Genomic DNA, 17,444 nt, shown 5'->3' with positions numbered 1-17,444 from the left:
GAGCAGGAAATTTCCTGAGAGGCTCTAGGAGATATTTTGTGGAAGAGGTAGCACTTGAAACATGAATGAGCAAAATGTAGTAAAGACCTTCAGCAACTAAGGCCCACACAGAAGTCTTGTAATGGTGATGGCACTTGAGAAGCCACATGGAGTAAGTTAGTCGTGATACTTCAGGAAGCTGGGATTCAGTGGAGGGCAGAGTAACTCAAATACAGGGATATTTAAGAATATTAATGGTTTTTAAGCAAAATGATTAGGGGAGACAGAAACAAAAATCAGGGAGATTAGGGTGGGATGCGGTAGTAAAGCAAGTAAGGCTGCACTACAGTAAGGTAGAAAGTGAAAGGAGACCTATTTATAAGGAAGCACCCCCATAAACTGTGAGCCCAAGAAATAAAGGAGGTAAAAGCTGGACTTGACAACTGAAAAAATATGGTGCTAGATGGAGATGGGGAAGCTGTGAGGGGAGCTAGTTTATAGGTAAAAAAAGGAATAAAATTTGAGATACTACTGAGTCCAAGAGGAATAATCCAAAAAACCCCAGTAGATTTAACATCTGAGCTCAGGGAAGAAAACAGCCTTGGAAAGTAAATCGGGTTTGTGGTTCATAGAAGCCATAAGAATACATGAATTTAGCAATGGATAAAGAACAGAGAATAAACAGAAAGTTGAAAATAAACCCTGGTAGAAGTCTGGTTTTTGTGGAAGGAGAAAGAAGAGTCAGGAGTCGGTTAAAGGTACAGGAGAGGCGCACTAGTCACACTCCCTAGTGTGAGTCATGGAGGTTATGGGAGGAAGCCATTTCAAGAAAGAACAATGTCAAGGAGAATGAAAATGGAGAAAACACCACTGGACCAGGAAAGAGCACTACTGAGAGATCACATTTAAAAGAGTGCTGAGGATAAGAGTCCCGGTTAAGAGGAAGTGAGTTGCAAATAAGACGCTACTTGTGGAAAAGTGTTCCTGACAGAAAGATGAGTAGAGACTTGGTTTGATGATGGACAAAAAGATCTGAGCATGTTAGAAGGCTCAGAGGAAAGACAGTAGACAGTACCTGGTGATTCTGAGAAGGAATGAGCACAAAAGTTCTTTAAGGCATGAATGGATGTGATCACTAGATTAACTTTAAGAGTTATTTTGGAAAAGAGGATCTTTCCTCTTAGAATGTCAGCTAGTTTTATAATAGCAGTTTTCTGCAGTCTTCCCATGGCAGTCATAAATGATGACATTCATTTATAAGAAGTCCCAGTGGGTCAGCTTATTAACACCATCTGGAAAACTGCAGAAAGACAAGATCAGTCAGCCCAAGCACATGGTTTGGGCTGACACAGAGATTCAGGCTTATCAGGATTTGGCCTTCAACAGGTAGAGGATCCTACTCTGAAAGAGATCTATGCTTAGCAATGCAGTACAACTTCATAAAATTTGGTGATGAATTCAGTTGAGGGTAAAATTGATAATCTAGAGGAAATCTATCTTATAATTTTGGCATTTTTATCTTTTTATATCCCCATATATTTACAAATTCACATTTTACCTTTTCATGGAATTTTCAAATTGGGTCACTGCTGCTTCAGATTTCATCTTCAGCTCATTCCTCTCCACAATTAATCTCTCCAGTTCATTTTTCAATTTGAAGTTTTCTTGTAAAACCTCTGAAACATGGGAATCAGTAAAAGTGTGTGGTTGGTAACGCTTGCCATCCAGGGTTCCAGGGAATGCGTTAGCACTTCCTTTACCTGAATGCAAACCATCTTTCTTCCCCCTTTTTGCAGTCACTTCCTCTCTACCCTTAGAGTTCTGATTAGACAGCATCATCCTTCTCTCCTTCTGGAGCCTCTCCACAGTTTTTGAAAGGTCTTGTATTTCTCTCCCCTTCGCAGCCAGCTCCTCGTTGAGTCGCACCAGTTTAGCTTTAGCATGAGCCTGTTCTACCTGGAATTCTATAGACTGGAAATCGTTACCATCTTTATCGTTTTTCTTGAGTTCCAATTCAGCATTCTGATGTTTAAGAATGTCTATTTCAGCTTCAAGGTTTCTTACAGTGATTTGATGGGCTTCCTTGATGTCGTCGAGCTCCTTCTCTAGTGCTTCAACCCTGGAGGAGCTGTCAGGCTGGTTCTGGGGTGCTTCCTTCAATTTGCAGGCAAGTAGCTGCTCCTGCTCCTCTAGTCTCTGTTCATACTGGATCTGCAGAAAGGAATCCATGTAACGTCAAACCACTGCTAAGCATGTCACTTGTTCCCAAAGCCCAGCATTCTACTAGGTCCTACCTATTCCTTTATTCAGGCATTCATTACATGTTCTGATGCTTCTAGCTCTGTTCCCTGAGTCAGTCCAATGGGCTGAAGTCCTAATCTTTAAAGAGCATAACGTTATATGTTCTCAATATGTTGTATAATTTCATAATTAGCGTGTTGCTTTATAAACGTTATATAACACATTCCTCTACACCCCAAAATTTATTTTAAGTATCACAATCAAACCTATTATTGTGTACCTTTCACTATGCAAACTGACAAACTATACTCTGAGGATAAACAGGGAAAGATATTGGGGGCGCTGAAATCTTTAAGAGATAGCCCGTTTTCAACTTGCTAGTATCAATTTAGGAATCTCATAGGGAGTAAGTCAGCTTGGATTTGTCACACTGCAGCTTTATTATTATAAACAAAATAGCCTAAGTAGGTTACTCTGCAGAGGGGGCACAACAGTGTTCATTCATTCAATGAATATTTATTGAGCTACCGCTGTGTGCCAGGCACTGTACCAGATTCTAGAGATAAAGAAGTCCAGCTCATGCCTTCAAACAGTTTATAGCCTGGTCAGGAGAGCGATGGAAAATTTCAGTGTCCTATGATAACTGTGATAATGGGCCTATGAATATGGTGCAAAGAGGACGAGGCTCCCCCTGTGTGCCTGAGAGAAGGGGGAAGAGTGAATAGAGGGAGCACATTTAGGTTTGGGCTTGAGAGAGGAATGTAAATTTGGGGATAAGTGGAAGCAGGGACATTACGGAAGTAGGAAGAACACCTGCAAAGGCAATCTAATGCTTGGTGTGTATTGGGAGCCAGAATGAAAGGAAGAAGTGATAAAGAGTGAGCAGAGACAGGAATGGGATGGGCTAAGGAAGCACAAAAAGAGAAAAATCAGGGTGAAGAGATTTAGATATATAAAAATCAGGTAGAGGGTTGGAATTCTAGCCTCTATGTGGTCACTGGAATGTTAATAGTAGCTGTAATTACTATAATCATTTATTGAATGTTTGCTATACTCCACATAAGGCAGTAGGGCTGTTTACATATATTTTGCCACTCAATCCTCCCAATATCCTATGAATTAAGGACTAACTAATTAAAATATTTTAACATCTACTCTGTGTCTTGAATGATGGAACACAATGGTGAGTAAAAGCAGAACAGTTCCAGCCATCACAAATTCCAGAAGCTAGATGGGGAGAGAGATTACTCATGATCCAATCGAAACAGCTGTGAACATGGTAGACAAAATGGAGAAGTGCATGGAAAGTGCCTATAAGATAATTTGTCTACCAGGGAGTCCACAAAGGTTTCACTGGGGTAGCAATGCTTGGATTAAGAGCTAAAGGGCAGGAACATCTATCTCAACTGAAAGAAGTGGGCAGAGCATACCAGTCAGAGGTAAGTGTACAAACTTCTGTGGCTGCAGGAAACATGGCAAGTAGGAGAAACACATATGACTGGATGAGAAAGCAGAGTGTGAGAACACACTGGACAGCAAGAGGGGTGTGGCTATACATGGATTAAGCCATTTATTTAACCTAAGAGGAACAGGAAGTTATTGAGGGATATAAATAAAGGTAGGGGTGTGTGTATGTGTAAAAGACACAGATATGAAAATATAATTTTGGCTTTAGCAGCAAGAGCTGATTAGAGGATGGAGTGATGTGGGTATGTGTAAACTAGTCAGGAGATTACAATAGTTATCCAGGTCATTGTTTCTTAATGATGGCAGCCGAGTAACACGGTGATGAAAAGGAACAGAGGAATTGAAAAAAATTCAGGAGAAAAAGTGGCATACTTGGCAATAAGTCAGTTGTAGATAACAACTCCTCTTACATATGAGGAGACAGAGGCTCAGAGGGTAAAGTAACTAGCGCAAAGTCCGGTCTGGGGACTGGAGGTTGGTCTGACCCTAGAAAGCCTGTGTGTTTTCCATCATGCCACAGTCTCCTACGGATAGGAGGCAGTCTGCTAAAGGTGGTGTGGGGGTCACATGAACCTGATGGAAGGAGGTCTGTGGTGAGTGTTTAGGGGAATGGAAGAAACTGATCAGTCACAGCAAGAGGACTGCCAAGTAGCACCGAGCAAATTCCCAGGATCAGACACCTAGACACCCGTGACAGCTCTCCTCTCTCAACTATGCCACCTCCTCACAAACACAGATCTGTGTGAGAGGAGGGGCAGAGGAAGAGATGAGTGAGCTGGAGCAGAAGGTAAGGGAGGTAAGTATGGTTGAAAAGAGGGTAGTTAAAAGAGAAGTACGCCTTGGAATTTAGGACAGGAGAACAAAGAAAACCAGGTAGGGGGCTGAGAGATTTGAAAGAGTATGAAATAAAGTAAAGCCAACTTCCTTGACATGACCTTAAGTTACCTAGCAGGCCAATGTACTTCCAGGTTTTCAACCTTTTACTGTTTCTGGAATCTAATATTCTATCATCTGTTGCTTCTCTCAAGATAGAAATCTGTGGCCTGTGGATTTGAGGCCTCTGTCACTCACCAGCAATAGCACCTCAGGCAAGAAGTTAAATTGTGAACATCCGTTCCCTCATCTGTGAAGCAGAGTAGCAATATCTGTTTCTCACTGGTGATTGGAAGGATGATGCAGGATGAACTAAAATGTTCGTGAAAGCATCTAGCAAGAATTACTGCAGAAACTGTGTGCTAAACAAATTTTTTAAAGTAAATTAAATATCACATCTTCTTTCATACTTGGTCATCCTACTACTTGTATTTTCTGATTCATTCCTCACAAAGGATTAAAAAACTCAGAAAGTAAGACATTTTCAACCAACATTGCCCTGCTCCCTGCTCTACTCCAAAGATATTCTTCTGTCTCATTTCCTCCCCCTTGTCTAGGGAAATTTCAGGAAAGTATTTTCTTTTTTTTTTTTTTTTTAATGTTTATTTGAGAGAGAGAGCACATGCACAAACAGGGATAGGAGAGGCGGGGGGGGAGGGGGGGGGAGGGAGAGAGAGAGGGAGAGAATCCCAAGCAGGCTCCACACCACAGTGCAAGATCCCAACATGGGGCTTGATCTCATGAACCTTGAGATCATGACTTGAGCCAAAATCAAGAGAGGGCTGCTTAACCTACTGAACCACCCAGGCATCCCTCAAAAAAGTATTTTTACCCATGGTAACTAAAAAAACATTTTATGCTGAATATACACCAGACATGTTTTACTTTGCCTTTTCATAACTTAATTACCACTAATTCTAGCATCACTGAGAGGAACACTGTGCTTGATTTTCTATGCTTGAAATAAAAAGAAAAGTAGATAAAGAAGAGCAAAAAAGATAGGATGGGTCTAGATTTCTTTTGTATCTACTGACATGCATGGTAAAGGTTTTACAGGGAAGGATGTTTAAAATTATTTGTTAAAATGAGACCTAAGAAGTGCCCAGCTCCCACAATACTGAAACCTTGAGATCTGAGCCCCATGTCCATGGCTAGATGGCACCCACCTTCATCTTCTGGAACTGTTGTTCCATGGTACGAAGGCTTTTCTTTGCTTCTTCATCTTTGCCCTCCAAATCAGCCTCTAGTTTTTTTATCCTTTTCTCCATAAAGTCCACTGTATTTCTATCCACTGTATCACCAGCTGCTGATGCAGCCAGTATTAAAGCAGGTAAAGAATTGGGATATCTTCTCTTTAGAATTCCTTCCATTTCCTTAACCTATTAAAATATTTTTGCATATATGTAAGATCACAAATATATTAAAATTAAGCAGTTTCATGTATAAATTTAGATTATGCTCTATCAGTCATGTCTAGATTTCAAAGAGACGTTTATATCATATCACAAGACTGAATCATATGCACAGAAACACAGATTAATTTCAAATTTTACATCCCTAGATTATCTGATTTTAAAACCCTGTAGTTTAATGTCTAATTTAGTACTGGTTACTGGTTAATTTACAGAAATCCTCTTACATTTATCCGAAACAGATCTTGGGACTTTCTACTGTACTAGTAATACCCAATATTTCTGAAGAGAAAGCTTTTTCCCTTCCCTTTTTCCCACAGACTCCCTTTGATGATTGTATTTATACTATCTATTGATTGAAAAATGACATCTGCATATGAATGTACAGAATTTGTACAATAAACACACAGCTTCCTAAGCACCTGCCCCTATGTGCAACAATCTCCACCCTACCCCAACCCTCCTACAAATGTCCCCCTCCAACTGAAGTTTTTTTTTTTAAGTTTTTAAGTGTTTATTTTTTTTTTATTTTTTAAACTTTACATCCGAATTAGTTAGCATATAGTGCAACAATGATTTCAGGAGTAGATTCCTTAGGGCCCCTTACCCATTTAGCCCATCCCCCCATCCCACAACCCCTCCAGTAACCCTCAGTTTGTTCTCCATATTTATGAGTCTCTTTTGTTTTGTCCCCCTCCCTGTTTTTATATTATTTTTGTTTCCCTTCCCTTATGTTCATCTGCTTTGTCTCTTAAAGTCCTCATATGAGTGAAGTCATACGATTTTTGTCTTTCCCTGACTAATTTCACTTAGCATAATACCCTCCAGTTCCATCCACATCGTTGCAAATGGCAAGATTTCATTCTTTTTGATTGCCAAGTAATACTTCATTGTATCTATATATACCACATCTTCTTTATCCATTCATCCATCGATGGACATTTGGGCTCTTTCCATTCTTTGGTTATTGTTGATAGTGCTGCTATAAACATGGGGGTGCATGTGTCCCTTCGAAACAGCACACCTGTATCCCGTGGATAAATGCCTAGTAGTGTAATTGCTGGGTCGTAGGGTAGTTCTATTTTTAGTTTTTTGAGGAACCTCCATACTGTTTTCCAGAGTGGATGCACCAGCTTGCATTCCCACCAGCAGAGTAAAAGGGTTCTCCTTTCTCTGCATCCTCGCCAACATCTGTTGTTGCCTGAGTTGTTAATGTTGGCCATTCTGACAGGTGTGAGGTGTTATCTCACTGTGATTTTGATTTGTATTTCCCTGATGATGAGTGATGTTGAGCATTTTTTCATGTGTCAGTTGGCCATCTGGAAGTCTTCTTTGGAGAAGTGTCAATTCATGTCTTTTGCCCATTTCTTCACTGGATTATTTGTTTTTTGGGTGTTGAGTTTGGTAAGTTCTTTACAGATTGTGGATACTACCCCTTTATCTGCTATGTCATTTGCAAATACCTTCTCCCATTCTGTTGGTTGCCTTTTAGTTTTGCTGATTGTTAACTTCGCTGTGCAGAAGCTTTTTATTTTGATGAGGTCCCAATAGTTCATTTTTGCTTTTGTTTCCCTTGCCTCTGGAGATATGTTGAGTAAGGAGTTGCTGTGGCCAAGATCAAAGAGGTTTTTGTCTGCTTTCTCCTTGAGGATTTTGATGGCTTCCTGTCTTACATTGAGGTCTTTCATCCATTTTGAATTTATTTTTGTGTATGGTGTAAGAAAGTGGTCCAGGTTCATTCTTCTGCATGTCGCTGTCCAGTTTTCCCAGCACCACTTGCTGAAGAGACTGTCTTTATTCCATTGGATAGTCTCTCCTGCTTTGTCAAAGATTAGTTGGCCATACGTTTGTGGGTCTATTTCTGGGTTCTCTATTCTGTTCCATTGATCTGAGTGTCTGTTCTTGTGCCAGTACCATACTGTCTTGATGATTACAGCTTTGTAGTATAGCTTGAAGTCTGGGATTATGATGCCTCCTGCTTTGGTTTTCTTTTTCAAGATCGCTTTGGCTATTCAGGGTCTTTTCTGGTTCCATACAAATTTTAGAATTGTTTGTTCTAGCTCTGTGAAGAATGCTGGTGTTACTTTGATAGGGATTGCACTGAATATGTAGATTGCTTTGGGTAGTATTGACATTTTAGCAATATTTGTTCTTCCTATCCAAGAGCCTGGAATCTTTTTCCAATTTTTGTGTCTTCTTCAATTTCTCTCATAAGCTTTCTATAGTTTTCAGTGTGTAGATTTTTCACCTCTTTGGTTAGATTTATTCCTAGGAATTTTACAGTTTTTTGTGCAACTGTAAATGGGATCGATTCCTTGATTTCTCTTTCTGTCGCTTCATTGTTGGTGTATAGGAATGCAACCAATTTCTGTGCATTGATTTTATATCCTGCAACTTTGCTGAATTCATGAATCAATTCTAGCAGTCTTTTGATGGAATCTTTTGGGTTTTCCATATAGAGTATCATGTCATCTGCAAAGAGTGAAAGTTTGACCTCCTCCTGGCTGATCTGGATGCCTTTTATTTCTTTGTGTTGTCTGATTGCAGAGGCTAAGACTTCCAATACTATGTTGAATAACAGTGGTGAGAGCGGACATCCCTGTCTTGCTCCTGACCTTAGGGGGAAAGCTCTCAATTTTTCCCCATTGAGGATGATATTAGCATTGGGTCATTCATATATGGCTTTTATGATCTCGAAGTATGCTCCTTTTATCCCTACTTTCTTGGGGGTTTTTATCAAGAAAGGATGCTGTATTTTGTCAAATGCTTTCTCTGCATCAACTGAGAGGATCATATGGTTCTTGTCCTTTCTTTTATTGATGTGATGAATCACATTAATTGTTTTGCAGATATTGAACCAGCCCTGCATCCCAGGTATAAATCCCACTTGGTCGTGATGAATAATTTTTTAAATGTATTTTTGGATCCGGTTGGCTAATATCTTGTTGAGGATTTTTGCATCCATGTTCATCAGGGAAACTGGTCTATAGTTCTCCTTTCTAGTGTGGTCTCTGTCTGGTTTTGGAATCAAGGTAATGCTGGCTTCGTAAAAAGAGTTTGGAAGTTTTCCTTCCATTTCTATTTTTTGGAACAGTTTCAAGAGAATAGGTGTTAACTCTTCCTTACATGTTTGGTAGAATTCGCCTGGAAAGCCCTCTGGCCATGGACTCTTGTTTTTTGGCAGATTTTTGATTACTAATTCAATTTCCTTCCTGGTTATGGGTCTGTTCAAATTTTCTATTTCTTCCTGTTTCAGTTTTGGTAGTGTATATGTTTCTAGGAATTTGTCCATTTCTTCCAGATTACCCATTTTGTTGGCATGTAATTGCTCATAATATTCTCTTATTATTGCTTTTATTTCTGTTGTGTTGGTATGGTTTATTTTTTGAGAGAGAGACGGAGAGATAGAGAGACAGAGCATGAGCAGGGGAGGGCAGAGAGAGAGAGAGAGACACAGAATCTGAAGCAGGCTCCAGGCTCTGAGCTGTCAGCACAGAGCCCGACACGGGGCTCAAACTCACAAACTCTGAGATCATGACCTGAGCCAAAGTCATACGTCTAACCGACTGAGGCACCAAGGCGCCCCAAGTTTAATCTATTTTTAAAATTACAGTTACTTCTTTCAATTAGAAAGCAAGGAGGGTTAGATGATATTTAATGAAGTCTTCACAAAACACTACTTTTCATTTAGTCTAATAAGCAATAACATATTTTATGGTCTTTTTGTGAGAAAGAACTGTACCAGGGTCTACAGAAATTAGAGCTTGATATTATACATGTACATATGTTTATATCTGTTTTTGTTAAATTACAGTTTAGATGTGTTTGAAAAACATATATTAAAATAGTAAATTCTTTATTGAATAGTTTTCTACCTCTGAGCATACAATAAAATAAAATAAAACCTGAGAGGCAGTCTAGTGCACTGGTTAGAGCTTGTTTGGAGTTCAGATTGTGCCACCAGCTTTATGACCTGTGTCTACTCCTCAATCTACATTTCTTTTGCCTCACTGGTAAAATGGGAATGACAATACCAATTTCATGGCATTGGCACACTTAAGTGAGGATCAAATGACATTTATCTTGGTAAAGTGCTTAGCAGAACACCCAGTATACAGCGAGGGCTTGATAATGTTGGCTTTTATTATGATCTGGTCTCAAAAACTACACCCCCTAAGGCAAGATGCATTGCTGGTACTTAAAATCCTATATATAACTTGAATATTGTTCATGTTAGGCATTGAATATTGTTTATTTACAACATTTATAGTAAATATTTCCAGTCATGAAGACTGCTTGCACTTTCATATATGCACCATAAATTGAAATATATCCAGATACAAATATCGATAACTTCAATTGTGACATTTTCAAAGTTTTGCTTTCTCTGGTATTAAAAATCTAGTTATTTGAAGTAGATCTAAGCATACAAAGATACATACATACACATATACAAAATGTATATTGAAAAGAGAAGAGCTAGATTTTTAAAAAATGAATGTTTTTAAGAGACTTTTAAATATAGAGAAAAAACTGAGGGTTGTTGGAGAGGTTATGGGTGGGTGGATGGGCTAAATGGGCAACAGTTAAGGAAGACAGTCGGGATGAGCACTTGGTGTTATATGTAGGTGATGAATCACTGGATTCTACTCCTGAAATCATTATTGCACTATATGCTAACTTGAATGTAAAAATAAAAGAAAAAAAAAAGAATGTTTTAACATATTTATAATTAATGCATTTACTTAAAATTTTAAGAAATATTTCAACATAATTTTGATATCTTGAAGTGCTTATTACATTTTTGGGGAAAATTAGATTTTACTTTAATTTTCTTTAATTTTGCTTTTTAATATTTTTCTTCGGTCATTGATATGAGTAAATGCTGGTCACTGATACCAGTGTGGCTGTCATACACAAAAGTAACTGCTTTTTCAAAAATTCTCATTGGAAATTAAACTATGGAATATTCCATTAAATAAAAGTATGAATTAAAAATTGCACATAATCTGAAATTTTCATTATAACAGGCATCTAATTAATTGGCCCCATTTTTAATTATGAACTATTTAGAAAATGAGATATTTTATTCTAGAATTAACCTATTTCAGAATATGGCTCCAAAATGATTCTGAATACACTGTGATATACCTTTACTTTAAAATATATATTAAGGTTTAGGGGCGCCTGGGTGGCTCAGTCGGTTAAGCCTCTGACTTTGCCTCAGGTCATGATCTCACAGTTTGTGAGTTTGAGCCCCTTGTTAGGCTCTGTGCTGATGGCATAGAGCCTGCTTGGGATTCTCTCTTCCTCCCTTTCTGCCCCTCCCCACTCTCTCTTCTTCTCTCTCTCAAAAATAAATAAACATTAAAACAATAAATATATAGTAAGGTTTAAAATCATTAGGATGGAAATGTTCATGGGAACAGAGTAAGATCTGAAATGTACACACAGTAAACTATATAAAATATTAATAAACAATATTTTAGAAAGATATAGTCTAAAATGGTAAGCCAATACATTTTTTAACAAAAGCATTTTTAAATTTTTATTTATTTATTTTTTTAATTTTTTAATGTTTATTTATTGTTGAGAGAGAGAGAGAGAGAGAGAGACAGAGCATGAGCAGGGGAGGGGCAGAGAGAGAGGGGGACACAGAATCCAAAGCAGGTTCCAGGCTCTGAGCTGTCAGCACAGACCGCGAGGTCATGACCTGAGCTGAAGTCGGTCGCTCAACCGACTGAGCCACCCAGGCGCCCCTATTTTTTTATTTTTGAGAGAGAGAGAGAGTGTGAGTGGGGGACGGGCAGAAAGAGAGGGAGACACAGGATCTGAAGCAGGCTCCAGGGTCTGAGCAGTCAGAACAGAGCCTGACATGGGGCTCAAACTCAAACCATGAGATCATGACCTGAGCCGAAGTTTGTACTTAACCAACTGAGCCACCCAGGCACCCCTTAATGAAAACATTAATAAAAGAGGAAGATAATTTGTATTCAGTGCTATATTTCTAGTCAATATGATTTACCATTTCAAGTCTTAATTTTGCTTTTAAGCATGCTTCATTTGTTTTCACTCTGTTACATTTAGTTCTGCATTCATTTATTAATTCCCAGATATGGCGCTGCACTGGAGATACAGAAGGCAAACAAGATAAGCCAGATCCCTGCTTTAACAGCACTTGTACTCCAATGGAGGAGAGAAACTAATAAAGTAAATCAACAAGTAAATAAAATAACTTTCTAAATTATTTCTCTTAAAGTCATCAAATAGGGAAGTAGTTGCTTTGGTCTTTTCTCTCTCACAATTCTGGATGGCTTCGTCTACATTAGCTAATCTAAATCAAAAGCACTGAAAAATAGGCAAGCAATCCTGTACTATAGTTATTTCAGAATACTTCTAACTCTTTAAAATACCTCTGTCCTATTCCTCTCCTGGCTACTAAGCCAAGTTACCGACCATACCTTTTACTATAAGAACAGGTCCTGTAAAAGGAACAAAAAGCTAATTTTTTAGTTTTCCTTCTCTCAGAAAACTGGGGTAATACTGAGCCCAGTGATGACCTCACAGTTTTGGGTTTGTGATGGAATAGTAACTGTATATTTAAGTGTCATGACTTGACTATAGAATTATGCTCCCTTATGCACAGGGCTGGAAATCCTTCTTTCGTTTTAATAATTGAGTTATGAATACAAATGCTAAATTACAGAGTTTTAAAAACAAAAGGAAAAAGTTAATATTCCACCCCACATATGACTACTTTAATGAAAAAAATCTTTATCCTAATAAGCATTACTACATAATTTTTGAAAAGGTCTCCCAGCTACACTGACCATAAAATGAATACTTCTAAGCTTGACGGTGAGCAAGAACTCAAAATGACGGAGCTTTTTGGAAGGCTAAATGTTCCATTTATTTCCAGGGTGTTTGCAACACTTCTCAAGCACTTCTAACATGTTCCCAATTTAAAAGTCTCCTTTCCTGTACTCCTCTCTCACCAAACTTTTATGAGGAGAAGGAATCCTAATTCTATACCCAGAGTTTTAAAATGCTGCTTCCTTCTTTCTAGATGTGTAATAGAGCTGGAATGAAAATAACCTTTCACCCATAGGTCTACCATCAAATGAGGCACAGCAGCCTAAAAATTCTTCATGTATAAAGCCACAAGTTGTACAAAATGATGTTTACTACTTTTATGGCTGTCACTTTAAATATTATATATAAAGAATATTTAGAGGGCAGTTCTATATTAAAATAAATGAATAAAAGTAAGAATTTTCAGGTTGACTATGTTTTGTAGGAACTACTGAAATAGCAGAAAACAAAAATTCTCTGTATAAAAAATGCCCTAATGAAAATTTACCCTGAACACATACTTGTCGCTCTAGGTCTTGAATTTTTTTGGCATCAGCTGCTTTCTCTTTTAAACGTATCTTCTGCTGAATACATGGATTTCCAGATTCAGCTTTCAGTTTCTCAACCTGTCAATAAGTAAAGAACCTGTTAAGCATATTTAAAACATACCAGAGAAACACCAGGAAAGAAGCATAATGGTAGGTCATTCATTCATTTATTAATTCCCAGATAGGGTGCTGTGCTGGAGACACGGAGGGCAAACAAGATAAGCCAGGTCCCCGCTTTAACAGGGCTTGCACTCTGATGGAGGAGACACATGATAAGCTAATAAAGTAAATCAACAAGTAAATAAAATAACTTCAGAGAGTGACACATGCTATGAAGAAAATAAAACAGGGGCGCCTGGGTGGCTCAGTCGGTTAAGCATCCAACTCTTGATTTCTGCTCAGGTCATAATCTCAGGTTCATGAGACTGAGCCCTGCGATGGGCTCTGTGCTGGTAGTGTGAAGCCTGCTTGGGATTCTCTCTCTCCCTCCCTCTCTCTTCTTCCCATTTGTGCACATGCCTGCATGTGCATGCTCTCTCTCTTTCTCTCTCTCTCAAAATAAACAAACACTTAAAAAAAAGAAGAAAATAGAGTGAAAGGGTCAGAAGAGGGCAGGATTGGTAGCTCCATTAGATTACAAGACCAGGGAAGGTCTTTCTAAGGAGAATTTGGAGCTGAGACTTGAATGAGGAGTGAGACATGGAAGAACGTAGGCCAGAGTAATCGAGATGAAGGCAACCGGTGGAACAAGCTTGGCATGTTCAAGAATCAGAGAGAGTTTTGATGTGGCTGCAGGACAGTGACTTGTGGAGTGTGATACAGATGAGGCTGGAGAGACAGGCAGGCAGGGTTCAGACCATACAGGGACCTGACAGGTTGTGATAAGGAGCTTGGATTTATTCTCAGTCTATTCTAAAACAGACTACACATCTATGAGCAAACCCAAACCATCTATTTTAATTGGCAGAGTTTATAGTACTGATTTAATCACACTTACAAGGCTAAGAAGAACTAATTGTTGAATAGGGTACATCTACAGAAATACATTCTCAAATGATCTTATTACCGCAAGTTTGAGCTTCTCAATTTCTTCATTTGCTTCTTTAAGCCGAAATGCATCTTTATCCAGAAGTTCCTGATTTTCAGCATACCATTGTAATCTTTTTTGCAGGCGACTGATTTCTTGTTTATGTGTTTCTTCTAGAATTTTTATTTCATATAATTTTTCACCTATAGGATGAAACTCCTATAAGATGAACTCCTGAACTTGATTATAATTTCCCAAAATATGGAAATAAATTAAATTACATAGAAACCAATGCCAATCTAATGAAAGCATTATGAAAAAATAATAGGCAAAAAAAAAAATTAGTCTTGGCAAGGCAGTATCCAGTTTAATCTGTTAATAAAGAGAGATGAACATTGTGTTCATAGTCCAACTCCTCAAATTCATAGCAAAGTTGGCTGTGTATAATTTTTTTTTGATAAATCAATTGTTTTCCCACTGACTTTCATAATAAAAGCAAAGTCATTTCCATGGGACAATAAATGTTGGATCCAAGAGATAATAAACATGAAGCATCCCTATAACTATATTAATAAATTGCAATGGGAAACATTAGAGAGTTTCCATACAGGATTTCATTTAACACAACAAACATATGATGGGTATTATTATTATTATTCTATTTTACAGATGAGGAGACTAAATATAATTTTCTAACAAACAGGTGGTGTATATCTCACAGTGAAGATCATGGTATCACAGTGGAGAGATCTTACAAGGACTCTTCCGATCTACTTTTCTAGTCCTGTGTTCTGTCATCCTAAACTCCAATCCACAGGTGCACTCGATATATGCTCATGAAGCAAGCACACTCCAGCAACCTCCCTTCATTCCTTCACTTCTGAGTCTTTCAATCTGTCAGGACCCGGCTCAAATGCTACTCTTCCCTGAAATCCCTATTTAGTACCATGTCTCATGTTATTTGTATTTTTTTTCAATATTAAACTTTTCTGCATTCTTATTTTCCCGTGTTTTCCCTGATGGGGAATGTCACATTTATCCTTGCGTTTTCTATAAACATAGGTGTAGTGTTATTTGTTCATTTGGCAAATACTTAAGAGCCTTTGTTTCAGACCCAGGGATAAAAAGGCAGACCATACCCTCAGGAAGGTCACAGACATGAAAATGAATAGACATAATATGCCACAAATTCAAAACAATCCTTGATATTCTCTGATCCTGCAATTAGTCCTGCCAAAAGCAACTAACCCACCTATTAATAACTTTTTTTTAAAGTTTCTAAAACTACAATATACTTCAAGAAGTAGGATTTTTATTCCTTGAGTAGTAATAGCAACTGCTATTACTTAAATTCAAGATTAGAACAGTTACGAGTATAAAGGTAAACTGTTTAAGCTCAGTGTTTTACCTGTGGCATAAGCAATCTGATCTTTGGCTTGGTCTCTCTCTTTCTTCATTTTTTCCAAGTCTACTTCAAGGGCTTGTTTGTCTTGCTTCAGTCTTTTGATGTCTTCCAATAAACAGTTTTTTTCTTTCTTGATATTCATAGAATTACAAAAGCAAATTATTTCTGGACGCAAAAAGTTGTGGCATAGGCTCTCTTTCACCCCACCTATCATAAATACTCATACATATTTTTTATAAATACATATATACAATAAATATCCTATTAGTTTCAGGTGTGCATCATGGTGATTTGTTATTTGTATACATTATGAAATAATCCCCACAATAAGTCAAGGATGTGTCATAAGTTATGATGTGTCATCACACAAAATTATTACAATATTATTGGCTATATCCCCTATGCTGTATATTATATCCATGTGTCTTATTTTATAACTAGTAGTTTATACCTCTTAATCCCCTTTACCTATTTCACCTGCCCTCCAATCTCCCCACCACTGCTTCTGGTAACCAACAGTTTGTTCCCTGTACCTATGAGTCTCGTTTATGTCACATATAAATGAAATCATATGGTATTTGTTTTCTTCTTATTTCACTTAGCACAATACCCTCTAGATCCACCCATGCTGTCACAAATGACAAGATCTCATCCTTTTTTACGGCTAAGTAATGTCCAGTGTGTTTATCTATCACTGGATGCTTACATTGCTTCCATATCTTGGGTATTTTATGCTGGAAGGAACATAGGGGTGATTATCTCTTCAGATTGATGTTTCTGTCTTCTTTGGATTAATACCCAGAAGTGGAATTACTGGATCATACAGTTCTATTTTTGATTTTTTGAGAATCCTTCATTTTGTTTTCTATATTGGCTGCACCAATTTACATTCCCACCAACAGTATATGAGGGTTCCCTTTTCTCCACAACCTCACCAACACTTGTTATTTTTTGTCTTTTTGACAATAGTGAACCTGACAGGTGTGAGGTAATATCTCATTGTGGTTTTGACTTGCATTTCCCTGATGATTAGAGATGTTCAGCATACTTTCATGTGTCTGCTGGTCATTTCTATACCTTTGGAAAAATGTCTACTCAAGTCCTCTGGCTGTTATTAATCATGTTATTTGTGTTTTTGATATTAATTTGTATAAATCCTTCATATATTTTGGATATTAATATCTTATCAGATATATCACTTACGAGTATCTTCTTCCATTCTGTAGACTGCCTTTTCATTTTGTTTATGGCTTCCTTCACTGTGCTTTTTAGTTTGATATAATCCCATTTGTTTTAGATTTTGTTGGCTTTGCCTGAGGCAACTGGTTTGAAAAAAAAGCTAAGATCAATGTCCAAGAGCTTATTGTCTATGGTTTCTTTTGGGACTTTTATGGTCTCAGGTCCTATATTCAAGTCTTTACTCCATTTTGAATTTATTTTTATATATGGTATAAGACAGTAGTCCACTTTCATTCTTTGGTATGTATCTGTCCAGTTTTCCCAATACCATTTATTGAACAGATTATCCTTTCTCTATTATACATTCTTGCCTCCTCTGTCTTGGATTGACCACATATGTGTGGATACTTTCATGAACTCTCTATTCAAGACAGGAATTGTTTTAAAGAGATGGTGAGTTT

General features: G+C 37.8%; 1 protein-coding gene across 4 annotated transcripts in view; it reads right to left on the bottom strand.

Moving 5' to 3' along the window:
- CEP162 (centrosomal protein 162) overlaps positions 1-17,444 on the bottom strand; it is a 114,174-nt gene that overhangs the window by 32,137 nt on the left and 64,593 nt on the right. For 2 of the 4 annotated variants that reach the window (XM_019442772.2, XM_019442777.2), the window contains 5 exons: positions 15,808-15,934; positions 14,439-14,602; positions 13,346-13,450; positions 5,727-5,939; positions 1,538-2,190 (listed from right to left, as the gene is read on the bottom strand). In XM_019442772.2, the coding sequence (XP_019298317.2) occupies positions 1,538-2,190; positions 5,727-5,939; positions 13,346-13,450; positions 14,439-14,602; positions 15,808-15,934 (1,262 nt within the window). The remainder of the gene's footprint in view (positions 1-1,537; positions 2,191-5,726; positions 5,940-13,345; positions 13,451-14,438; positions 14,603-15,807; positions 15,935-17,444) is intronic. The other 2 variants (XM_053904675.1, XM_053904676.1) reach the window with 2 other exon arrangements.

The sequence above is a fragment of the Panthera pardus genome, unplaced genomic scaffold, assembly GCF_024362965.1.
Source record: "Panthera pardus isolate Hobbes unplaced genomic scaffold, ASM2436296v1 HiC_scaffold_17, whole genome shotgun sequence".
In the NCBI taxonomy this organism is placed as follows: Eukaryota; Metazoa; Chordata; class Mammalia; order Carnivora; family Felidae; genus Panthera; species Panthera pardus.
Note: the sequence above shows the minus strand (reverse complement) of the source record. Positions and strands in the feature narration are given on the sequence as shown.